The sequence below is a fragment of the Misgurnus anguillicaudatus genome, chromosome 25 (genome assembly GCF_027580225.2).
Source record: "Misgurnus anguillicaudatus chromosome 25, ASM2758022v2, whole genome shotgun sequence".
NCBI lineage: Eukaryota > Metazoa > Chordata > Actinopteri > Cypriniformes > Cobitidae > Misgurnus > Misgurnus anguillicaudatus.
Genome location: NC_073361.2, coordinates 34,248,103 through 34,274,603, shown reverse-complemented (window position 1 = coordinate 34,274,603; position 26,501 = coordinate 34,248,103). Strand labels below are relative to the sequence as shown.

The 26,501-nt window shown below is 38.0% G+C and overlaps 2 protein-coding genes across 3 annotated transcripts; both read left to right on the top strand.

The window, feature by feature from the left end:
• The first annotated feature begins 2 nt into the window (after positions 1-2).
• On the top strand, positions 3-22,300 carry LOC129425534 (uncharacterized). Its single transcript, XM_073863892.1, has 56 exons — positions 3-141; positions 220-273; positions 1,123-1,194; positions 1,368-1,436; positions 1,596-1,637; positions 1,820-1,921; positions 1,988-2,098; positions 2,182-2,292; positions 2,373-2,483; positions 2,582-2,689; positions 2,928-3,038; positions 3,118-3,228; positions 4,547-4,660; positions 4,822-4,923; positions 5,001-5,111; positions 5,199-5,309; positions 5,386-5,496; positions 5,677-5,781; positions 5,861-5,959; positions 6,054-6,163; positions 6,238-6,340; positions 6,500-6,607; positions 6,684-6,794; positions 6,859-6,963; positions 7,042-7,152; positions 7,238-7,348; positions 7,429-7,539; positions 7,700-7,810; positions 8,705-8,815; positions 9,052-9,159; positions 9,250-9,360; positions 9,444-9,554; positions 9,634-9,855; positions 10,026-10,058; positions 10,241-10,351; positions 10,950-11,060; positions 11,193-11,303; positions 11,387-11,488; positions 11,803-11,907; positions 12,000-12,101; positions 12,860-12,955; positions 13,080-13,184; positions 13,270-13,377; positions 13,454-13,564; positions 13,741-13,851; positions 13,934-14,044; positions 14,437-14,541; positions 14,666-14,770; positions 14,986-15,090; positions 15,169-15,261; positions 15,432-15,728; positions 15,975-16,231; positions 17,385-17,602; positions 17,821-17,973; positions 18,247-18,326; positions 19,340-22,300. Exons 1-56 carry the CDS (start codon positions 73-75, stop codon positions 19,514-19,516), a joined length of 6,375 nt encoding a protein of 2,124 aa, XP_073719993.1. The 5' UTR covers positions 3-72; the 3' UTR covers positions 19,517-22,300.
• Positions 22,301-22,441: 141 nt separating this feature from the next.
• ssr1 (signal sequence receptor, alpha) lies at positions 22,442-26,300 on the top strand. 2 transcript variants are annotated; one of them, XM_055181558.2, is made up of 9 exons: positions 22,442-22,644; positions 23,199-23,326; positions 23,417-23,516; positions 23,680-23,942; positions 24,040-24,116; positions 24,533-24,611; positions 25,013-25,103; positions 25,329-25,343; positions 25,454-26,300. In XM_055181558.2, exons 1-9 carry the CDS (start codon positions 22,578-22,580, stop codon positions 25,519-25,521), a joined length of 888 nt encoding a protein of 295 aa, XP_055037533.2. In that variant the 5' UTR covers positions 22,442-22,577; the 3' UTR covers positions 25,522-26,300. The 2 variants fall into 2 exon arrangements, with proteins under 2 accessions (XP_055037533.2, XP_055037534.2); XM_055181559.2 differs by lacking the exon at positions 25,329-25,343 and having other exon boundaries at positions 22,445-22,644.
• Positions 26,301-26,501: the final 201 nt, after the last annotated feature.

The window sequence follows — 26,501 nt, the reverse complement described above, 5'->3', positions numbered from 1 at the left end:
AAGCTGTGAGTTCTGTTCTCAGTTCAGTGCTCGTCCTCTCTCTCAATCTGTTCGTGTTGTTGAGTTTTAGCGATGTCTGAAGTTGAAGAAGTTGCCCAAACAGATGAAGGCGTTGATCTGAATGTGGGACTCAGCACAGAGGTGAGATCTTCTGCTGATATCACAGATGACCTTGACATGATAGATCATTGTGTCTATGTGTCTCTCTCTCTTAAACAGGAACTCATCGCAAGTGATCCAGATCTGTGTGAGTCGATCTCATCGTTCCATCAGGTGAGTGTCTGTGAATGAATCAGTATGAATGTTTTTAATCGATCATAGAAACAGAGTGGTTTAGATTGGATTCATTCACCAGGACTGAGAGTCACCTGTCAATCACAGACGATCATGAGTGTGAGGTCAGATGATGGCAGGAGTTTGTGTATTTTGATTGAATGAATCCAAAAAAAAAAACAAAGACACTCTCAGATGTCCAATAAACATAATTCAGTCTGAATAAAGAACAAGTAGATGGTGTACAGGAGTCACTTCTGCTTTATTTCACTGGACAAACACTGCAGAAAAACATTTCATTTTTAAATCTGGGTACAGATCTCTTCTGTTTTCATCCATGGAGCAAAAATAATATCCTGGTTGTATTGTTTACACTGGATAATATCATTTTCTTTATAAAAATTGCACATTGGCCCTCATGCTGTTGTGTTGAATATCAGTGCATTAGTGACAGCCTGTGCTAATATTCAATATGTAAATCACATTTAACTCTTTCCCTGCCATTGATGAGTTATTTCATCTACAATCCTCTATTATCCACTAGGTGGCCCTCTTATCCAACTTATAAAACACTGAAGCATCCACTGATCCAAAAACAGTAAAAACTGTATGTAATGTAATTTTCTCAGCTTTTTGCACAGCATTTGGTATTTTTGAAGAAATCTACCCATATTTGAGAGGTGATAAAAAGAGAAGAAATGAAGATGAAACAGGGTTTTTGTTTGGTCTGTTCTTTCATTTGATATATTGTATGTTTCTAAATTTATAGGCATTCAACTTTTCTAAAAAATGCTGGCAGGGAAAAAGTTAACATCTTACATTATGAGCATCTTCTGATTCTTTCTTCAGATCAACAGCAGTGAGGAATCAAAAATCATTTCAAGTGTAGAGATGACAGAATCTGTTCAGATGTTTTGTGAGGTAAATGTGTTTCTGCTCATCTAATCAGACTTTATCCTTTAATTAAAAACCTCTCAGAGAAGCAACACATGTGAGTTATTTGAGGTGTCATATACATGATCTTCTGTCACGAGTTAAAGCTGTAAACTCTCTGTTTATTAATGTTAGTGATTATAAAAGTGTTTTTAATTCAGGAGACGATTGAAGAGAACGTGAAGAAAGACTCCATCTGTTGTGATGCTCAGTCTGATGTCCTCAATGAGGTGAGACACGTTTACATTCACACTGTCTATCATAAATCACATGATGATGAAGAATCAAAGAGATCCTCAGATGAAGGTCGTGAATGCTCCTCGGATCCGTCTACATCATTAAAGAGATTTCTTATAGCTGCTGTGGTGTTGTTGTTGTTGTTTTTACAGAGCACAGATGAGAAGATCTCGATGTCTTCAGTCCTCACTGAGGTACAAACCTGCACTGAAGTCTAAATTACACCTCATGTTATTCTTTGTGGAAGCACAATAATCAAACACATTATTTAATACTTATATAATTACACAACTTCCCAACAGAATGACTGTGTGTAGCATACAATAATACAGTTGTGTTGTATATAAGTTGTGTAATATTTCATTCTTTTGAACAGAAGAGAGTCGAGAGAAAGAAGCCGGTGAACGGTTTGCACTCGAGTGTTCCTGAAACATTAGAAATTCAACACGCTAGAGATATTTCACAACTTTGCAGTGAGGTGAGAATCAAACATTGCATTGTGTAAAAGTTTATTGCGAGTGTTTAATGATGTGTTATTGTACAGAGACAATACAGAGAGGAGGGCAAGAGAGATCTGTGTGTCAATCTGTATTCACTGATGCCCGACACTGCAGAAACTCAGTTTGCTCGAGAGATCTCTGATGTACAGAGTCAGGTAAACACGCAACATCTCTCACAAGCGTACAGTCAGGTGTGTGTGTTTCATCTCTTTCATACGACACCGCTGATGTTTTACAGCTAAAATATAAAGCAGACGGAAAGAAGAATCTGAGTTGTAGTCTCTACTCGCAACTGCCCGACACCATCCAAACACAACACGCCAAACTGATGACGGATCTACAGAGCGATGTAACGCAATCATTCATCTCTACACACTTCATCATCTGAATCTGCTGTTATATTGTCTGAACGTTTTTCATGTTTATCAGAATAAATACAAAGAGGCCTGCAGGAAAGACGTTTCTAAAAGTCTCTACTCACAACTACCTGAAACGCTTGAGACACAACACGCCAGAGAGGCCAACCTGCTTCAGAGTGAGGTACACAAACACACACAGACACACACACATGTCAATGAAGATATACCTTTGATTGAAGTCGTTTCATATAAAAGCTGATTGTGTCTTTGTTTAATCAGATTAAATATAAAGATGGACAGATGGGTGGATCGAGTTCACTGTACTGCACACTGCCTGACACTCCAGAGATTCAGTTTGCCAGAGAGATGACAGAAATCATCAGTGAGGTAAATCAGACACTTGTGTGTGTGTGTGTGTGTGTGTGTGTGTGTGTGTGTGTGTGTGTGTGTGTGTGTGTGTGTGTGTGCGTGCGTGCGTGAGTATGTGTGCATGTGTTTGTGCGTGTGCATGTGTGCGCGTGCGCAAGCTTGTACAGTCAAAAACACTGTATGTGTGTGTGTGTGTGTGTGTGTGTGTGTGTGTGTGTGTGTGTGTGTGTCTCTGTGTGTGTGTGAATAAATACAGAATAAATACAGAGAACAGGGCAAGAGGAGCATCAGCAGCAGTATTTACTCTCAACTGTCTGATACACCAGAAACAGAATTCAGCAGAAGCGTCAGTGATCTTCAGAGCGAGGTACTCAAACAAGAACTTCATTTATCCTCAGAAAGCACTGATAGATTACTGTAAATAATCCAATGATGGTCTCTCTCAGGTGAAATATAAATCAGGTGTTAAAGATCAGATGAGTAAATCTCTGTACCATCAGCTGCCTGAAACTCTTGAGACTCAACACGCTAAACAAGCTTCACATCTTCAGAGTCAGGTAACAAATGAACGTTTCAAGTGCTTTTACCGAATCACATTCATTTATTTAGTGCTTTTTCACAGTGTTGCATTGTTTCAAAGAAGAAAATAAAATACAAATAAATGTATCTTCTTTTTCATCAACTATCGAACATATTAATGGGGTTTCCCAGACAGGGTTTAGATTAATCCAGGACTAGGCTTTAGTTATATTAGCATATTTAAGTAGTTTTTACAAACATACATTACATAAAACAATACAGGTGTGCATCTTGAGACAAAACAATGTCACTTATATATGTCAAGAGATGTCAGTGCAAAATGTTTTTAAATGAAAGCCGATCAAACATGCATTTTAGTCTGGGACTAAGATAAGTCCTGTCCAGGAAACTGCCCCTTAGTCAATTAATATGATAAATAACAGCTGTCATATTAAACTAGACATGCTTTTCCATCTTACATAGAAATAACCCTTATATATATACCGTATATATATATATATATATATGTATATATATATATATATATATATATATATATATATATATATATATATATATATATATATATATATATATATATATATATATATATATATATATATATATATATATATATACAAGCAGGAGTTTGATATTACATAAAGTATTTGCACTAATACCATAACAATATAGAGAAATGATATCAACATCATTAAAGCATAAAGAAATGATGATATAATCATGAAGACCTACAAAATAAAAGACTGACATCTGTAAGATTGCAGCTGGACCATTACAAGATAAGATTTACACACATGTCTCATGAAAATACCACACTCATGTTCATTTGTTTATTAAAGCAATAAGGGGGCTTGGCGTCGTGCCTAACAACGCCCCTTAACTGTTATAAAATGCACTGGTAATCCACTGCTTCTTGGGGCTTATTGCTTTTATAAAAAGATTACTTCATATGCATAGCAGGATTTCATCAAATAAAACACAAATAAGTTGTAATCACAATGAAAATATGATTTAAGACTGTAGTATGTGTTTTCATAAATCAACATTCATCTACTTTATACATTAACATTTATATTGTGCAACTGTTAAAGAGATGATCAAATATGCTTGGAAGCATGCTTAACTCTTTCCCGGCAGCATTTTTTTTATTATTAAAGTTTGCACCCAGTTTTAGTTTAATGCCTTACAGAAAAATGATCTTTAAATAAACATAAAATATCAAATGAAAGAACAGACCCCTCGCTTTAAAAAAAGTTATATATTTTAAAAAGCACACACACACACAGAGATGAATCTTGAAGAGATGTTTTGAGTAAAGGTGTATTTTGTGTTTAGGTGAAGTATAAAGAGGGCAATAAAGAAATGATGAACACTCATTTATACTCAACAACAGAAACTCCACACAATCTGTTTGTCAAGCATCAGATGGAGCTGCAGAGTCAGATGAAAATCTCATTCATATCGCATGTCAATAAAAAACTGCAATACCCATTCATTCATTCATTCATTCATTCATTCATTCATTCATTCATTCACATGACCAAATAAAAAAACATAGACACTCTTATCACACCATTTTTCTTTGTGTTTGCGTTGTGTTTCAGATGAAATATAAAGAGGATTTAAAGGAGAACTGCAGTAATCTTTACTCTCTTATGCCTGAAACACTGGACACACAGTTTGCCAAACACACCAGTGAACTACAGAGTGATGTATGAAACACAGATAATAACTCTTTATACAGTACACACTATGTGTATATGAAGTGTGTTTAATGTGTTTGATTCAGGTGAAATATAAATCAGGTGTTAAAGATCAGATGAGTAAATCTCTGTACCATCAGCTGCCTGAAACTCTTGAGACTCAACACGCTAAACAAGCTTCACATCTTCAGAGTCGGGTAACAACACATTAACTCTCTCTTGTGTGTCGTGTGTTCACTCTTGTGTACGTCTGTCATGTAAAAGTGGTTGCGTTGTTGATTCAGGTGTCATATAAAGGGACGGGGAAAGGTGATTTCTCCGGGTCCACCTTCACTTCGGTTCCAGATTCAGCAGAGATGAAGTTTGTTCAGGCCGTTTCTCGTGCCATCAGCGAGGTGAAGATTCGTTTCGCTTCTGATTCGTTCACAACAGCGTGGACGGTTTTCTGTTTATTGTTGGGATGTTTTTCAGATTGACTATCGTGAGGAGGGCAGGAAAAACCTCTCGTCCAGTGTTTATTCACAGATGCCACAGACGCCGGAGACTCAGTTTGTGAAATCAGTGTCAGAACTTCAGAGTGAGGTGAAGAATAAACATCAAATATTTTTATTAATCCGTCAATTATTGACCGAATGATGTGAGAAGAGCTTCAAAATCATCACAGTTTTATTTACCGAGAGATTTTTTATTTCCAAGTGCTGTTGTCTTATTTAACATATCTGAAAGATGTTCATGAAGGAACTGTGTGCTTTATTCCTTAAGGTGAAGTATAAGAAGTCTGGGAACGTCAACAACGCGCTGTATTCTAGTCTGTCAGAGACGCTGGACACACAACACGCTAAACACGCCAGTGACATCATCAGTGAGGTCATTCAAACATCACACTTCTTTATTTGTGAGCAGGCTTCAGTATTCCTTAATCTTCAGATTCTTTTCTCTGATGCAGGTGAAATATAAGCAGAGTTTGCCGAGTCCTCTGTTCGCTCATCTGCCTGATACACTTCAGATGCAAACGCTCAGAGAGATTAATGACATACAGAGAGAGGTACAAAACACTTCACAAATGTATTTCTGCAGAGACATCACATCTATATTCATGTTTCATATCAGAATGATTGATACTGTTGTTCTGTTCTCAGGTCAGACTCAAGCAGAAAGATGATCAGAAAAGTCTTTATTCAGTCTTACCTGAGACTTCACAAACTCAGTTGGCCAAACACATGAGTGACATCCAGAGCGAGATTCAGTAATGCTTCACCTTCACTGACCTTTAACCTTTATATGAAGACGTTTCTGAAGCTGTGTTTGATTTCAGATTCAGTACAAACAGGATGGTAAGAAGGAGGCAGAGAGTAATTTATACAGCCTGATGCCTGAAACACTTCAAACTCAACACGCTAAAGATGCATATGAGCTACAAAGTGACGTACGTGAGTGTGTGTGTGTGTGAAAGAGAGAAAGTTTAAACAGTTTTTGTCATGCCAATAAAGTACACACAGAGACTGAGAGTAAAACTAACACATGATCATATATATATATATATATATATATATATATATATTAAAGTCTTTGTATGTGTATTTAGATTAAATATAAAGAAAATCATGGAACAGACGCTCAGTCTCTTTACTCCCATCTGCCCGAGACACAAGACACTCGACATGCCAAACACACCGCAGAGATACAGAGTGAGGTATCTACAAAACATCAACACTTGTTTAGATGAGTTAAGATTTAGGTAAGAACTGATGGATGTGTTTTACTTACAGCTGAAATACAGAGAGACGGTGAAGAAAGATCTGAGCTCATCCTTATATTCTCAGATGTCAATCACACCAGAGATACAGCTGGCCAAAGATCTCAGCACGCTTCAGAGTCAGGTATGAATACATCTGCATCTACATCTACAGCAGCATCACTCCAGCTCATCTTCATGTGTTTCAGGTGAAATATAAGAGCGATGGACAGAAGAGCGTCAGTGTTTATTCTCAACTATCACAAACTCCAGAAACTCAGTTTGTAAAGACATTAAGTGAACTCCAGAGTGAGGTGAGATTTATCACATTATATGGTATACTGATTCATTCATCTGAATCCAGTCTGATGGGTTTATTGTATTTGATTCAGGTGAAATATAAATCAGGTGTTAAAGATCAGATGAGTAAATCTCTTTACCATCAGCTGCCTGAAACTCTTGAGACTCAACACGCTAAACAAGCTTCACATCTTCAGAGTCAGGTACTGTCAATCATTTGTCTGAAGAATTAAGACCTCTCCTATTAGTCAGTGAAGATTAAACTACATGATTTCTCTCTTGTATTAGGTGAAGTATAAAGAAAAACATCAGAAAGAAGATTCGTCTTCAGTTTATTCACAACTGTCTGAAACTCCTGAGACTCAGATGGCCAGAGAAAAGAGCGATCTTTACAGCGAGGTAAAGTTTACATCAGTTTCAGTCTGATTGAACACCTGATGGGTTATCTGTGATGTGATTGAGTTGTGTTGAATGTGCAGGTAAAATATAAAGAGGACGGGAGGAGAAATATCTCGTCGTGTCTTTACTCTCTGATGCCTGAAACACTGGAAACAAAGTTTGCCAAAGATCAGTGTGAACTACTGAGCGAGGTAATGTTGATTTGTGTTTGTCTGTAATCTTAACTGATTTGATTTGTTCTGTCTTTCTGTAAATGACTTTCACTTGACTAGCAGTGTTAGTCTCCATACATAACTATCATCTCTAGCTGGTTGTGTTTGTTTGACTGATATTCTTTTGTGTTTTGTGAAGAATAACTACAAGCGAGAGACTCGAGATGAATTATCAGACTGTCTGTATTCACGACTGCCTGAAACGCTTCACACACAGTTTGTTAAAGAAGTGACGCCGCTCATCAGTGAGGTGATCTACAGATGTGTCTTTAAATGGCTGTATATTATGGTGTGGTTTCCCAAACAGGGCTTAAGTCTAGTCCCAGACTAAGATGCATCTTTACTATCATTGAGCCGACAATAACATAAAATATATCAGTGGCATTGTTTTGTGTCAAGATGCAAACCAGTAATGTAAATTTGTAAGGCCTGTTAAATAAAAACTGTTTAAAGGGGACATTTCACAAGACTTTAAAAGATGTCAAATAAATCTTTGGTATCCCCAGAGTACATATGAGAAGTTTTAGCTCAAAATATCATATATATAATTTATTATAGTGTGTAAAAATTGCTGATTTGTAGGTGTGAGCAAAAATTTGATATTTGTAGGTGTGTCCTTTAAAATGCAAATGAGCTGATAATGCAAACACGGATCACCATAATGGTGGTTTGTTGAAATTGAAACTCAATTTTGCTGTCAATTATTTTCTGTCTGTCTTTCTCTCTGCACTACATGTAAGTGTCGTGGTTGGTTAGTGCAGATTAAGGGGCGGTATTATTATAATAAGATCCCCTTGTGACATCACAAGGGGGGCCAGATTTCAATGACATACAGTATTTTTTTCACATGCTTGCAGAGAATGGTTTACCAAAACTAAGTTACTGGGTTGATCTTTTTTACATTTTCTAGGTTGATAGAAGCGCTGGGGACCCAATTATAACACTAAAACATGAAGACAGATTTTCATGATACCGTATGTCCCCTTTAAAAATACTAATATAACTTAGGACTAACCCTGGTTTCATCTAAACCCAGTCTGGGAAACCGGCCCTATAACAAATATATGTAACAGACATGCAAACATTAAAGTTTGATGATATTTTCCCAAATCCTTCATGTTTAACCGTTGATTGATATTTTTAGAGTAAATATAAAGCGTCAGGTAAGAAGGAGATGAGCACAGCTTTATATCACTCACTGCCTGAGACTAAAGACATTCAACACGCCCGAGACGCTTCAGAGATACAGAGTCAGGTGACGTCACATCTGTCTTTATCTTTATTAAACTTCTGCTTTAAATGAAAAGATCAAAACTAAAATTAAATGACACAACGTTTATTTCTCTTTAATGTCACGTGATAACACAATGCAGAAAGTCATATTGTCTTGTTGTAAATGTCTCAGTGTTTTTGTTCAATAAAGATGAGCATTGAATGAAGATCTGATAGATGATGTTATCTGTAATCAGCATGTGTTTCTCTCATGATCAGATCAAATATAAAGATGGGAAGAAACTTCAGTCATCCAGCATTTACTCACAGATGACACAAACACCTCAGACTGAATTTGCTGCAAAAATCAGCGAGCAGCAGAGTGATGTAAACGCACACGAATCATTCATCAGATCTCAACATTTATTGTGAAAGCTCAATGAGAACCTGACCTGTCTGTTGGTTTATGTTTGTCAGAATAAATACAGAGAGGCGGGCAGAAAAACCCTCAACAGTTGTGTTTATTCTCAACTCCCTGAGACGACAGAGACGCAGTTTATCAAGACAGTGACTGAACTACAGAGTCATGTGAGTAGATGATGAGACTTTATGTGTTGTCCATATAAGAGAACATGCTTATTAAATCAACATGATGTCTGGTGTCATTTCAGATTCAATATAAAGACGCAGCTAAGAAGCAAAAGTCCAGCGCTTTATATTCACTGATGCCAGAGACTTTAGACACACAACACGCCAAAGACGCCATGCAACTTCTGAGTCAGGTACGAGTCACGTGAGCCGTGTGTCACGCGTGTGTCAGGATTAACACTTCATATAAATCAAGATTTACTGTCATTACAGAGTAAATACACAGAGGATGCAAAGAAAGAGATTTCACAGAGTCTCTACACACGACTGCCTGAGACCACAGAAACACAACACGCCAAAAACATCACTGAACAACTGAGTCAGAATAAATACAAGCAGAAAGGCAAAGAGGAGATTTGCAAAAGCATTTATTCACAGCTGCCCATCACACAAGAGATGCAGTTTGCCAAACAGATGACAGATCTCCAGAGTGATGTATGTGTGTTTGTGCGTTTGTGTATCTATTACAAGTAGAGTCATTTCTGTAATCTGCTGCTGTTGTGTTGTGATCTGTGTGTTTTGTGTAGAATAACTACAAGCGAGAGACTCTAGATTAATTATCAGTTTGTCTGTATTCACAACTACCTGAAACGCTTCACACACAGTTTGTTAAAGAAGTGACGCCGCTCATCAGTGAGGTGATCTACTCTTTATATTAATGTCATCTGTAAACACGTTTGAACTGTTGGACTTTGGTGTTTTCCTGCTGGTTTTACAGGTTGATGTTAGATTATCATTTCAAAAACAAACTTTTTTGTTTGATATGAAGAAATCTGAATCTCATGAATACTGATGCTGTGTAAATAATTTTTGAATGTAGAAAAAATATAAAGAAGAAGGAAAAAAGAAGATGGAGAACTCCCTGTATGCACATCTGCCCCAAACTATTGAAACACAACACGCCAAAGAACTGACACAACTTTACAGTCAGGTACACACACACACACACACACACACATACAAACACACACACACACACTCACACACACTTGTATATGTGGTTTAATGTTTTTTATACTGCTTTACCCTAACCCCAACTGTATATTATATCCCCTAACACAGTGTTTTTTTAAACTTTTCTGTGTGCGGCCCCTTTATGTCGTGTGCATCCCTTCGTGCCCCCCAAAGAAAATTCATGATATAAAACAATCTCAAACTTGATACAATTTAATGCTGTTGGTTAATTTATTTTTCTGAGATTTAATTGTACAGAATGTATGATGAATTAATTTATTTTAAAATTAAACTGGGCACCATCTCACATCCACCAGTTTGAGAACCCTAACCCCTAAATCTAACCTTCACAGAAAACCTTAATGTATGATTTTTAAGTCATTTGGTTTACAAGGACACAAGAGGTTATGTGGAGGTTATACATGTGCCCTATTCCAGGGTTCCTCAAATCTACCCAGGTGGGCCGGTGCCCTGCAGAGTTCAAGTCCAACCCTGATCAAACACACCAACCTGTGATCATGAAGACATTGATAAGCTTGCTCAGGTGTGTTTGATGATCTTTCTCTCATCTACAGAAGATTTATAGAGACGCAGGTAAACGGGAAACACAGTCGTGTCTTTATGCTCAGATGCCTCAAACCCTTGAGACGGTGTTTGCTAAACAAGTCTCCAAACATCTGAGTGATGTGAGTATAAACATTATACTACATTATATATTATACACAATGTGTTTATACATTTTCTATGTGTGTGTTTTTATGAGGTTATAATATTGTGTTTTGTTTAGCATGATAATCAGTATTCTTTGTCTTCTGTAGAAAGTATATAAAGAGAAGTTTGAGTCTGAGAAAGGAAAATCTGACTACACACATATGATGAATCTTCCTGATGTCACACACGCCACACAGGTCAACAAACACCAGAGTGATGTAAGAAACACACACACACACACACACACACACACACACACACACAGTACATACATTTTAACAGTATATTGTTGATGTTATAGGTGATGTATCGCAGAGGGAAAGAGGAACTTCATAAATACAGTGAAGTGATGGACAGACCAGACATCCTTAACGCCACACGAGCCACTAAACTCGCCAGTGACGTGAGTCTTACACTTATATGTGTTGTGTATTGAGTATGTGTTGTGTTGATTATATGTGTTGTGTTGTGTTGATTATATGTGTTATGATTATAATATGTGTTGTGTGTGAGATTATATGTGTTGTGTTGATTATATGTGTTGTGTGTGAGATTATCTGTGTTGTGTATGATATTATCTGTGTTGTGTATGATATTATCTGTGTTGTGTATGATATTATCTGTGTTGTGTATGATATTATCTGTGTTGTGTATGATATTATATGTGTTGTGTTGATTATATGTGTTGTGTTTATTCATTATTATTCATCCTCACAGGTGGCCTATAAGAACAAAAGTAAATCTGAGACATTTGACCAGCGTGCGCTGCTGGAGAGACCTGATATACAACATGCTAAACAAGCCAACAAACTGGCCAGTCAGGTAGATAATAAGATGAATATAAAAAACTTAATCTGCGAATAAAGCATCATATTAGACTTTGTGTAAATGTGTGTTGTTGTGTTTGTGTTCAGGTGAACTATAAGCAGAAGTTTAAAGAGCAGAAGTCTCAGTATAACCCTACAGACTGTGTGAGCTTCAAACATACACAGACTGCATCTCTGCTGGCCAGTCACGTGAGATAACACACATCATTCATATATATTCAGTCATTTAGTGTCATATTACAACCCTCACACAAACATCTGTATGACATTCAAGACAAACCTGAGTTGTGTTATTTATTTCTCATCTTCTCAGGAGACCTCTATAGGTTATAGATATTATAGATTTACAAAGATACATAAGTTGTGTCATTTATGACCTCCAATGTTTACTCTATATAACATCATCACAAATACACACGCACACATACTGAATGCTTGTGCAGAATGTTGTTGAGCTGATGTTGTGTTTGATTCCTGAGAGACTGTAGTTGTGTCCAGCAACACTTTAAAAACCTTAAGACTTTATTTTTCCTTCAGCATCTTTAGATTGTCTTATATAGCAATCAAACACACTGTGTGTGTCTGTGTAAGATTTGATGTGATCTCCTGTGTGTCTGTGTGAGATCCCTACTGAAAAATCTGGTGGCTGGTTTTAGCTGGTTTAAGGTGTTTCACGCTGGTCCTCCCAGCCTGACATGCTGGTCATGCTGGTGGGCCAGCTGGTCTTCCAGCCTGACCAGCTAAGTCCAGCTAGACCAGCTTAAAAAGTGACCAAAACACAACTAGACCAGCTTGCTACACCAGCAAAACCAGCTTCCTACACCAGCAAAACCAGCTAAAACCAAGCTGGAGACAAGCTAAAACCAGCTCACCAGCTTATGCTGGTCTTAGCTGGATGTTTCAGTAGGGATTTGATGTGATCAGGTGTGTGTATGTGTGTTTTCCAGGTGAAATACAAACAGAAGAACTTGGAGGCGGTCACAGATTTACCCAACTTGCTTCATCTGGGTCACACAATGCACGCCAGCAAACTGCAGAGCAATGTAGGAGTTTGATCTTCACTCCTCTGATCTCAGATCTGTATTTTCCTCTCATTAGTGACGATTATGTCCAGTTCTGCCCGTGTTCAGAGCAGCGTTCTGATTGGCTGAACTCTTTGTCCATCAGGTGGAGTACAAGAAGAAGTATGAGGAGTCTAAAGGCCGATACCACTTCACCCCGGACACAGCGGAGCAACGTCATCATAAGGAAAACGCTGTGCTGCACAGTCAGGTCTTTAATAATAAATACAGCTTTGAATGAGATTTATTCTTACATTCATACAAAAGTCAACCCGTGTGTGTGTTTGTGTCCGCAGGTGAAATATAAAGAGGAACATGAGAAGAACAAGGGCAAATCACAGATGGAGTTTGTGGACACAGAGTCTTATAAAGTGTCCAGAGAAGCTCAAAAGATGCAGAGCGAGGTGACGTCATCATCATCTGTGTGTGTTTGATATGAACTGAGACCTCAGCGTTAACGTCTGCTTGATATTTGAACAGAACGAGTATCGTAAGGAGTATGAGAGCAGTGTTAAAGGAAAAGTACAGCTGGAGGTCGATCAGACACCTGCGTATCTCACCGCCCGTAACGCCAGCGCTCTTATGAATCAGGTCATCATCATCTTATCATACACACACACAACAGTGAATATTAATGTGATATTGGTTTGGTTTGGAGAAAATAACTCATGGCAGGATTAAATTGTGTATGTTTGATTAAGGTTTAAGAGGTGACTCAGTTAAACACACATGTGTATCATTTGTGTGTCTGTGTGTGTTTCCTACAGAAAGAGTACCATAAAGATCTGGAACTGGAGGTGAAAGGTAAAGGTCTCACATGTCCAGAAGAAACTCCAGAGCTACAGCGGGTGAGAAACGCTGGACACATTCTCAGTGAGGTATTAAAACATCACAAACATCATCTGATAAATAAAGCAGAGTTCATCTGCATTGAGACGAGATGTGTTTGTGGTCCTGCAGAAGGAATATCGTAAAGATCTTGAGCAAGAGATCAAAGGGAGAGGATCAGACCTCACGTCAGACAGTCTGGACATCCAGAGAGCAAAGAAAGCGTCTGAGATCAACAGTGATGTGAGTTAGTTATCTGATCCTGGACCACTAAACCGCTCATAAGTCAAACAGGTAGAGCAGTAGCAATAGCCAAAAATACATAAAATAAATGCCAGAAATCATTAGGATATTAAGTAAAGATCATGTTCTTGAAGATATTGTTAATTTCCTACGGTAAATGTATAAAATCTGTATGTATCATTAATAGTGTTTTGGTAAGGACTTTATTTGGACAACTTTAAAGGCAATTTTCTCAATATAAAATTGTTTGCATCCTCAAGTAGTTGTTGTATTCATCTTAAAAAGAAAAACCTGACTCTTGTGACTGGTTTTGTGGTCTAGGGTCACATATAGACTCAATGAATGTTTGCAATGCATCAATAAATTGTGCGTACGTGTGTGTGTGTGTTCAGATCTTATACAGACAGTCATCTCAGCTGAGAGAAACTTCATACGGTACAGTGACAGATACACCTGCACTGCTGCACGCTGCTTACCTGAAGGACATCTACAGTCAGGTCACAAAATAAACATGTCTGTCCGTCTGTCCATCCATCTGTCTCTCTGTCTGTCCGTCTGTCTGTTTATGTGTTGTGTTTAATTTAAAGATGATTTCTCCTTCATGTCTGTGTGTATGTTCAGAAGAAATACCGTGATGATGCTGAGAGGCTGAAGGGTTCATACGCTGTCGTATCAGACACTCCTGAGATCCAGAGAGTGAAAAATAACCAGCGTAACCTCAGCCTAGTAAGACATTTACTCACACACACATAAAAACACAAACACACACGTGCTTTAACAGAGAAACACAACACTTAACAGAGTCCTGCACACAGACGGGTAACTGATGAGTGAACCACTAATATTTGATGTGACGGGTTTATCAAACAGAACCTGTGTAGGACTCACAGGATAAACAAACACTATTGTTCTGATGTGTAATTGTGTGTGTGTGTGTGTAGATGTTGTACACATGGGACTCTAAGCTGTTAAGAAGTCTGACATCAGCGATCACAGATACTCCAGAGATCAAACTGGCCCGAGAAAACACAAAAAATATCAGCGATGTGAGTATTGCACATATAAGAGTTGATTTACAGTAAGACCCTGTGAATAATGTTTAATGTGTGTGTGTGTGTGTTTAGGTTAAATACAGAGATTGCATTGGGTCAGGCACAGCAGTGACACAAACACCTGAGATGAAACGAGTTCGCAGAAACCAAGAAAACATCAGTTCTGTACGTCAATCACATTCACAACATAATGAAGCTTTACAGGATAAATCTAAAGGATGTGGATCAATAAAATACCCAATTATATATTAAAATGAAGAACCTGTAGGAGGGGACGGATCTGTATTCATCAGAACCACACTCATGTTTAGTTGATCCAGTGTTTGTGTCTACAGGTGAAATACAAGAAACCAGTTGATCCAGTCAGTGTGGGGGTGACACCAGAACTAGACCGGATTAAACAGAACCAACAGAACATCAGCTCGGCACGAAACACACACACATACATACACGCACACATTAACAGGTCTCTTGAGCTTCTAACTCGTGTTGTTATTGTCTCTGTTGTGTGCGTGTGTGTATCACAGGTGCAGTATCAGCGAGGTTTGCAGGAGGTCAAAGGTCACTCCTGCTCTGAGTTGGATACACCTGAAATGAGGCGTGTGCGGAAATCACAGGACTCTATTTCCATGGTAGCGGACTGTGACGGCGCCTCCGTGTGTGATGTCACAGCATTAACATGAGAGTGGACCTTAACACGCGTGTGCTAATAAAGATTTATTATTAAACCTCTTGTGTGTCTGTGTGTTTCATCGGTGACCAGAATGCACCTTAACACTCACCTGCTGGTTGTGTGTGTGTGTGTGTGTGTGTGTGTGTGTTTATGTGAGTGTGTGTTTATGTGATTGTGTGTTTTACACTCTCTGTCTGTCTCACAGGCCAAGTATCACGAGGAATTTGAACGAACACGGGGTCGAGGTGCCACCCACACCCTCGATGAGCAGCACATGGCACGTCTCCATGGAGACCATCAGATGGGTGGCAGTGAGGGTTACCATGGCATCCAGCCACAGATGGTGGAGATTGACCGCAGATCTGGAGCTACAGGTCTGTTTACACACACATCACATCACATATTACAACAGCTCATGATGACAGTTACAAGATTATTTCTTAGCGTTTGTGTGCAGATATAAAGACAAACTGCTTGGAGCGATCACTTATTTTTCACACTGTAGGCGAATGTGGCCCAAATCCGACTTTTTTGCCCAAATGTGACCCATATCTGATTTTCTTATGACAGTCTGAAGAGCACAGATCAGACCCATGCCACTTTCATATGTGGTCCTAAATTGGATACATATCTGATGTATTGCAATGCAGCTCGAGTCTGAACGACCATGTCACATTTAATCCGACCTTTACTTCATTAAAATGCAACAGACGTCACAATTCTGTGCATGTGGGTCACTTCAGGGTCGTATACGGTTCACACATGATACTGACGTCAGTCGCATTTAAATGATAATATGAACAACAGCACAAACAAAACTGATTTCAGCAGAAGTTAGAAGTTCACATTAAGACCTGCAGTGTGAAGTGTTTGTTTAATGAAAATGAAATACACAAAGTGTCTGAGCTCTCATTTCAGCATCAGATGAGTTTCTGTTCATCGATTAACAACTAAAGTGTAGAGTTTTTAAAAATCAACATAAATCAGTTGAGTTACATTAAATTAAAATGAGGGTCAGATTTGTTACAAATTAAAACTGAGTTCAAAGAATGAGATCAATTCTATATAAAGTGTATTTCAACTTGAAAATGACACACTAGTTTAAAGAGTCATGCTGTTAAAAGCACGGATAACATCATAAACCCTAAAACATCCACAGTGAGTAATTCATGGTGCTGTGCTACTGTTATCTCCTGTCAAGATTTATATATTAATATTTAAATGTAGTCACAACTGTGTAGCGGTGTTTCCCAGCCCGGTCCTATGTGATACCTCTTCCGGGATGTTTTTTGATCTCTTCTTATATAAAACACCTGATTCAGCTTCCTCACAGACCGTCTGTCTGTCTCCATAATGAACACAAACAAGCTGATGAGTTAAATCATTATATTATTTTATATAAGGAGAGGTCAAGGACGTCTTGGGAGGGGTGTCATGTAGGACTGGGTTTGGTTTCACTGCTATATAGAGTGTTAAAACATGTTTGTCATTTTTTAAACAACATTAAGAATGAAAAGTTAAAGTTTATTTATGACGTGTGCAGTTGAAGAATAGAAATTTGTCTGTGCCTCGTGTAACAGCATAAATCATTTCTTCTTTTGACTCTTATGTGAAGTTATTTTAGCTCTCTGCTGGAGTTACACATGTTTTTTATTAATATTAATAATAATAATGTTGTTTTAGAGTCTGAGTACTTTATGTCTTCATGTTTTCATTTGATTTACTTGCGTTGTCGTGAAGAGCTGAAGGTTTGGAGAACCGATCCGGGATCCATCTTTGATTTTGATCCGGTGGAAGATGAGATTCAATCTAAAAGTCTTCGCAGAATGACGGGTACCACAAACAGACCTTTACCCTTTAAGACTTTAAATGCATGTGTAGTGTGATTATATTTAATATAAGAGACTGAGGGTCTCATTACAGTCTGATATAATTTACAGGGATTAAATCAGGTTTTCTGATTCTGAATCAGCTGCTCATGTGTGACACAGTTTCTGTTGTGTGTATTCAACTGAATCTGATTTCTGATGTTGTGTGTGTGCTCATATAAGAGCGTGTTTGTCGTCTGTCGGGGCATCAGTCTGCGCAGTCAGTGCCGTCTCGAGCGCAGTCGGTGTGCAGTTCTTTGGGCTCAGAGTTTTGGGCTGATCGGAGCGGGTCGGTCTGCAGTAGCGCTTCTGTTTTCCAGGACAGATGGGGTTCAGGCAAGAGCGCAGATCAGATGTGTGCTGTCTACAGAGTGACCCCACTGCATGTCTGCATGTGAAGTCACTGATTCAGGATGAATATTTATACACTGAAGATTTCCTTCTAACACTTTGATGATAAAGATTTGTGTTTGTGATGTGCTGAAACTTCATAAAGCAGGACTGTGACTCCAGTATGAAATAAATTTAACTCTTTTTACCAGCAGTCATCTGGATTGACTTGATTGATTGTTTAAGAGTTTGTTTGATGTGTTTGTCTTGTGATGATAGGTGTTTACCAGCATCAGTCTCATCAGCAGCAGCAGCCCGTCCGCACCGTTCAGTCTCCTCCACATTCAACGGGCAGCGTGGTGAGATTACAAACATCACATCTACACTAAAAACAAACACACATACGAGTCAATGACATGACATACGTATTCTTGTGTCCCCCGGCATTATAAACTATAAAAATAACTTGATACATGTATGACAGCTGTCACTTTATTCTTTAAAACCAATTTCAGTATAATAAATAATCATTTACAGTATGTTTTGGTATCTCAGACTTGTAAATTGGCAGGCGGGGGAACTGTCAGCCTAAATCTCCTCATGATGACTCTATTTTAGGGTTTATATAGCATCATTATTGCACTTGTACATTCAGAAGAAAGTCTTTGGCTTGAGTTGCAAAAGGCTTAATAACATTACTGATGATGATCTGAGGAAATATATTTACAATGACAGAAAGATGAGCTGATATCATTTCTGCAAAAGGTGGACACATATCAAATATTCAAGTGAAAAGTGGATATAAACACTACAACTCACATCAGATATTTGTTGCGCTCCATGAAAACCATCATTATGAAAAGAAATCATGTTTTGGAGGCAATCTTTTCTGATCTGTCAGGTATTTGCATAATTTTGGCCACTGCTGTTTTTACAGTTGTGCATTTGGCAGACAAGCATATTTCCAAAGCAACATCCCAAGCAATAAAAACATTGTGTTACTATCATTCATTTAGAGAGAAATATTTCATGTATTTTGTAGCTTAAGAAAGTCTGTTTAATAACATAGGTCTGGTTTCACAGACAAAGCTTAGCTAAAGCCAGAACTGGGCCTTATTTAAATTAAGATGTTTAAGCATCTTTTATAAACATGTCTTAAAGACGCTACTAATGTGTATCTGGCATATCTGAAGATCTGTATGTGCTTATACAGTTTAGTTATTTTCAGTTGAGACAGCTCAAACATGTGTTTTAGTCTAAGACTAACCTTAAGTCTTTGTTAACACTTAACCCTTAAAAGTCTGTAAGTCTTTTAAGTGTTTTTAAAAGAAAAGAGTCTCTGTTTAATAAGTTTACGGTGTCTGTCACACAGCGTGTGTATCGAGCTCTGTATGATTACGCTGCCCAAGACCACGATGAGGTTTCCTTTCGTGACGGTGACGTGATCATAAACGCTCAGCCCATCGATGAGGGATGGATGTTCGGCACCGTGCAGCGGACAGGAAAGTCCGGCATGCTTCCTGCCAACTACGTGGAATGTTTCAACTGAGAAACAGCTTTTGTTCCCGTTCACATTTAAAGATACTTCTGTCTGTCTGCATCTTTTCAACACATTTCATTCATTCATTCCTTTCTTTTATTTACTTCTAGCTTCTGTTAGCTGTTTCTTACTAAGTTTCAGTCACTTGTGACCTTTACCATACTGACACCAAACTTGGTTGGTGATCATTTTTCTAGTCTCAGGATCTGAAGTTTTTAATGTTGCCAAGCAAAACACACTAGTTACCCGTTTAACAGAGTTTTTGGTAGCTATTATCATTACACTGTAAAACAGTTTGCATGACATCAACAAATTTTGGCCCACTGAATATTAGTGCAATAAACTACTAACAGGTTAATTTAGTATTTGAATGAAGAGAGATGTGTGTGTGTTCCTTAACCAGGCTGTATACTAACCAGTAGAAGTGTTGTTGTCTGTATAGGAGTTAAATAAACAGCAGATGTTTGATGAGCTGAAGTTTTTCTGTAGGACACTAGAAGATTAAATGATTTGTGAAACCTCATATGACACAGAAACAATAATGAAACATCTACTGTACTGTATGTGGTCATGATGCTCTTTAGGTCTATTTAATAATGTGTGTTGGGGTTTATTTCTTGTCATGCGTCTGCAATGCGTATTTCTATCTTAAATGACCTCACAGTTGGATTTATTTAGTGAGATGTTTGCCGTGAAGGACGTGTTGACCTACAGCAAACACAGATGTTGTGTCATGATTTCATCATCATTAAAGTCTATCACTCTATCTGAACTAAATCACATCATGCACCAAGAAATCTCTTAAACGACGTCAGTGTATTTCTAATCAATAATTTAGATCAATTCACACAAGAGATTTAGTTTAGGTCATCTCATATAAAAGCACTCTTCTGCTCATTTATTCTTGTTTTAACATGTGAACAAACTACAGGTGACATCATGCTCTTCTTTCTGTCTAATAGCACAGATTTATATAAAACACAAAGATCATTTTGATCTTTCAGAATGAACCTCAACACTTATGAACTTTGTCTTGTGCAGCTTCTCTTTTATCAGTCAGTCTGATGATGATGATGATGATGATGATGATCAGTCAGTCTGTGTAATGAATCTGATTGTTGAATTGGTTTGAATCCGAATGCAGATATGTTGCAGTTTGTATAAAAATGACAAAGTTTATACAAGACAATTCACGTGTGTACACAAAGTGTTCTGACATTTATTTGTTTGTTATAAAATCATTGTTTAACTTATATGCACATCACTATGTCTTCTGTTAACATTATTTTAATTTGTAGTGTTTCACAATTATAGAAATTAAAAATGTCCAGCATTTTGTGAGTTTCTGTGTTTAGATTTGTCCACACACACATGAGGGCAGTTTACCGGACAGGGATGAGACTAGTTTTAGATTAAAATAAATGTAAGAGCTGTCCAAACTAAAAACTTCTTGCACTGACATATCTTAAAATACATCAGTGCTCTTTGTTTTACCTCAAAATGCACACAAGTCATGTTTTTAGAGAGGCATGTTTGTTCAAATTAGTTATATTTCATAATTAAACTAAGGCCTAGTCCTTAAGATAATCCCTGTCTGGGAAATCACCCCATGGTGTATTTATATAAATATTAGTTTAAGAGGTGGTTTTCCAGACAGGGATTATCTTAAACCAGGACTAAGCCTTAGTTTAATTATAAAATTTAACTAGTTCTAACATGGTTTACTAAAAACATTACCTGTGTGCATTTCCAGGCAAAACAAAGAGCACTGGTGTATTTTAAGATATGTCAATGCAAGTTTGTTTTTTCGCTCTAACATTTCTTTTAGTCTAGGACTAGTCTAATCCCTATCCGAGAAACCGCCCCTATATGTACTGTATGAACTTTGTTGTGCTTTGATCTGCTGTTTTCGGTCTCTTTTTATTTATGGGTCCTGTTATACACAATTAAAAAGTAATTTCACTTTAAAGCATTTACAAAACAGTTTACTAAAAAAGAAAGAAAAACTAAACACACAAGCACTGCTGCATAAATGAAATAAGAGTTGAGTCAATCTTTTGCTTTGGTTTCAAAGATTTCACCGTCTTATAATAACACTGAAACTCCCCTATTAAAAATAATTCAAAACAAAACTGATTTCTTTGTAGTTGTATTGAATGTAGAGCAGAATGATGAGTTTAATGAAAGTTTTTCTACATTGCAAATTTTAACAAAATATAAACTCCAGAAGAGGTAGAAGGACAATGTTTAATTTTAGCAGAATTCATATTCAGTACATTTTGGTCTTTTGCAGTATTTTATATTTTTTATTGTTGAATAAAATATAGTATTTTGTTTGATTATTACAAAATATAGTTATTACTGGTCATTCGTAGTAAGAGACACGTCTCCTTCTGTGTGTGACGTCAGTGGATTGTGCGCATGCCCAGTATCTGAGTGACGCTCATTGGGCGGCATGTGTGTCTGTTAACGCACTGTTCCTGCAGGTGGCGCTGAGCGGCTCAAAAAAACCCAACCCTCCGTTCAAATACATGAAACCATTAGTCGTATTAGAGATATGTGTACATTAACACATGTCATGTTTTACATATATTGGTTTAGGGATTAGATGCCTGCCATACAGGAAGAAATTGACCGCTGTATAGAATTACAGAATTACAATTATAGAAACACGCTCGTACTGAGAAGAGTAACTAGTTTACAGCTCGATCGGAACAATAATTCATATCTAAATTATGATTCTGACAAGCTGTAATTGTCGCTAAATTGGAAGTATTCAGATGAAAGTTTAAAACCATTTAGATTTAATTTACCTGATCATTAACGTTTGATATTCAAAGACACGCCCCTTTCTTCACCCCTGCTTTACACCCATCCACGGTCATTCTACCTGTTTTCTATTTCTATTGCGACACGTGTCCGTGCGTGTAACGTCAGAGGTGACCCGGATGAGGCGCAGTCGCAGTGCAGGTTTTCCTCAGTGTGGATTTGAGCAGCGCTTGACGTGTGTTTCTAACACAGATTTTTTCATTCTTTCTCGTTGTTGTTTGATTTGTGTTTGACTGTCGCGATGAGGTTGTTGAATAAACTGCTTCTGCTGCTCCTGTTGGCGTTTCCCGCCACACTGATGATGAAGGGTGAGTTTACACGACACTGAGTCTTTCATAAGGCCGCGCGGCTCTCAACTTTCTGTTATATCAACTAATAATCTGATCGGTAATCTGTAACTTTCATCTGTTGTGTGTTAATGAAACACGTGAACACGTTTAAACCCGCTGGAGTGAATGTGTGTTTCTGTGTGCGCGTGTGTGTTTGTGTGACGTGTCCTTCCCGCTGCAGCTGTGATTCATTTAAACACAACACATTAATACACATAAATATATTACAGCCTTTATTATACATCTGCAAACACAACATACATATAGTCACATATGTTACTCTTTTTACTTGGCTAGTAATCTGTCCACGTGAAGCTCGAGTGTGGCCGTTTATTTATTTGACTAAACATCTCTGATGAATGACTATAAATTAATTATTTGAAGTCTATGTGAAGTCACAGAAGATGTAATTTTGACTTCAGATATTATAACTGATTTGGTGTGTGTGTGTGTGTGTGTGTCTGTGTGTGTGTGTGTGTGTGTGTGTGTGTGTGTGTGTGTGTGTGTGTGTGTGTGTGTGTGTTTGTCATCAGGTCCTGTGGTATTGGCACAGGATGCAACTGAAGAAGAGGAGGCTGTGGATGAAGATACTGCTGATGATGTGATGGCTGATGATGAAGATGATGAAGCTGAGGTTGAAGATGATGAAAACACTGAATTAGTAAGAGACAGAAACTCTCTTCATGTGCCAGAAACATCACCTGTAGTTGGTCACGATTCAAGACCCTTATGTTTTTCCTTTTGCTTTCAGACTGAAGAAAAAGAAGAAGAGGAGGAGGAGGAAGGTCTGGTGGGGGAGATGAAGGCTTCACCAAACGCTGACACCACCATCCTCTTCGTCAAAGGAGAAAGTAAATTTGTGAATCTCTCGAGCATAAACTGATTCACATTTCACCTGAACATCAAAAGTTGTAGTGATGTCATGTTCCCTGATCCAGACACACGCACACAGATGTATATTTATGATGAATCAACGCTTTTCTCTCTTTTATTTTCTCTCTGTTACGGTTCCAGATTTTCCTGCCAACAACATTGTAAAGTTTTTGTTGGGATTCACCAACAAAGGCTCAGAAAACTTCATCGTGGACTCTTTGGACGCCTCTTTCCGTTATCCTCAGGACTTCCAGTTCTACATTCAGAACTTCACGGCTCTTCAGCTGGGCACAGTGGTTCCTCCTCAGCGTCAGGCCACATTTGAATACTCCTTCATCCCTGCAGAGCCGATGGGTGGACGTCCCTTCGGTCTGGTCATCAACCTGAACTATAAAGACAGTAGCGTGAGTGATGTTGGGTTGAGTTCAGAGTCTGTGACTGTAGATAAAACGATTAATGCTTTATTATCTCTCTTCAATCTCTGATCTTTCTGCATTTCAGGGTAACGTCTTCCAGGACGCCGTCTTCAACCAGACTGTGACCATCACTGAGGAGGAGGACGGTCTGGACGGAGAAACGTAAGATTGTCATAACATCATAAATAATGCTGGTGCTGACTGGCAACTTTGGAAAAAAAAACCCGCTAGTGGGGAAAGAGTTAAAAACATCTGTAGCTGTGAGCTGATCTACACTACCAGTCACAAGTTTAGGGTCACTTACTTTATTGTTATTATCTTCTACATTTAATAATAATAATGATGACACTGAATTGAATTCTTTTTTTAATGTAAATGAAAGAGTGACCTTTGACCTGTTGTGCATGTGTGTGCTTTTAAAAATATTTTATCAACACTTAATATACACTTCAATATTTTTCTGTTGATGACATCATCCTGTAGATTATAGTGAAGGATTGTCTTTGTGTCATTGCTCAGATGTATTGTTTGTTCTGAACTCTGATCAGTTGTGTTGTGTTGTGTGTTTTTGTGTGCAGAATCTTCTTGTATGTGTTTTTGTCTGGTCTGGGGTTGCTGGTGGTCGTCGGGTTACATCAGTTGCTGGAGTCACGAAAGGTATGTGTGCAATAATGATGATTTCAGCAGAAGATACAGATGTTAAAGTCTCTCTGCATGATGTGATGTTAACATTAAAGGCGGAGTGCACAATGTTTGAAAGCCAATGTTGATATTTGAAATCACCTAAACAAACACGCCCCTACCCCAATAGAATCTGGACCTTCTTTTAAAAGACCCGCCCCACACATACCCGGCAAGGATGTCGTTTAGTAGACACGCTCCTTACTGCTGATTGGCTATAAGTGTGTTTTGTTTGTCGGCCCGTCTCCTTTTCCAAAGCGTTTGTCAAACATTGTGCACTCCGCCTTTAACAACTGCATCTTTTCATGTTTAATAATGTTAAACAGCATCTGTGTGTAGTGTGTTGTGTAGTCATGAGTGTTTGTGTGTGTGTGCAGAGGAGACGACCTGCTAAAGTTGAGATGGGAACCTCAAATCACAATGATGTAGACTTGAGCTGGATCCCGCAGGAAACACTTAACCAGATCAGTGAGTTTCAGCCAATCATGAATCAGTGTTTGTGTGATATGAGAATATTCCTGATGGCTGTCTTTCTGTTTCTGAGAGCTTGACTGATATCTGTCTGTCTTCTGCTTGAGATCAATCACAGCTCTGATTGGTTGTGAATGCTGCTGGTTGGTTCACTCACTCGCTCTCTCTCTCTTTATTTCCTTTCTCTCTCTCTCTCTTTCTCTTCTCTTCTCTTGTGTTCAGTGGCGAGTCGACGAGGTGAGAGTTTGTTTCCAGTCTTTTGTGTTACTTTAAGCTCTGTTTCTGAATCTGTCTGATAATGGTACAGATGCTGGTTGTGTGTAACTGATGTTAAACTGTCTCGTCAGATAAAGCTTCTCCCAGGAGATCTCCACGCAAGAGGACTCAGAAACGCTCCGCCGGATCGGACGAGTGAAGAAACGCTCATCACCGCGGTAACAGCCTTTATCATGCGGCTGGTCTTGTGTTTTCAGTGGAATAACAAATCATCACTGAACGCTGATGGACTGATACACACACACACACACACACACACACACACACACACTGCAGATACATGAAACAGTTTTTAAGTAACACAGGAGTGAATTGTGCAGGTCTGACATTAAAGCGCGTCTGTAGTTTTTTTGTTTTTTTTGAAACTGTGTTCGTCATGTTAATTCGATTATTTACTGCATGAGGTCATGAGCGGTGGATTCTGGGATACGGTTTGAGCCACATGAGGTTTTCTTCACTTGTCCTGGTTTTGATAGATTGGATGAAGATTCTTGCTGCCATATTTCTTCATCCAGTTGAATGGAGTGAGTTGATGTGATTGATTTTAAAGATGGAAACTCTTTGCTTTCATAAGGTGCCTCTGCTTTCCATCATTGAGTTTCTCTTGTTGTCAGTTTTCCTCTCAGACTGCTGTGTGATTTAACACGACTGAATGTCTGAGCGCTCATACTGTTGATAAAACTCCACAGCAGAAACATCTGATCTGTGATTTATGGACTGTGATTTGATGTTTTTCTCACAGCTTCATTTCAGGAAGATGAAAACCTTTTTATTTTTAGCCTGTTTCTTTCTTTTAAGAACAAAATAAAGTGACTTTTTTTGAGAAATGTTTTTTCCACCCGAGCGAATGCTGTAAGATGTACAGTTCAAGATTTATTTGGACAAATAAAGAAAAACATGAATAAAAACTCTTTTTTTTTTTATTCAGTCGTGTGTTTGTGTTAACATTTGAAGGTTTGAGTTTGTTTCACATGAAAAGCATGTCGGCCAAATAAGTTGATATATTTTGATAACATTAATCGGTTCTAGCAGTTATTGAAACTAATGTTCATAAATGCAATAAATACAAATAATTAATAAAATATGTTGCCATCATTTAACATTAGTAATAATTCGCTA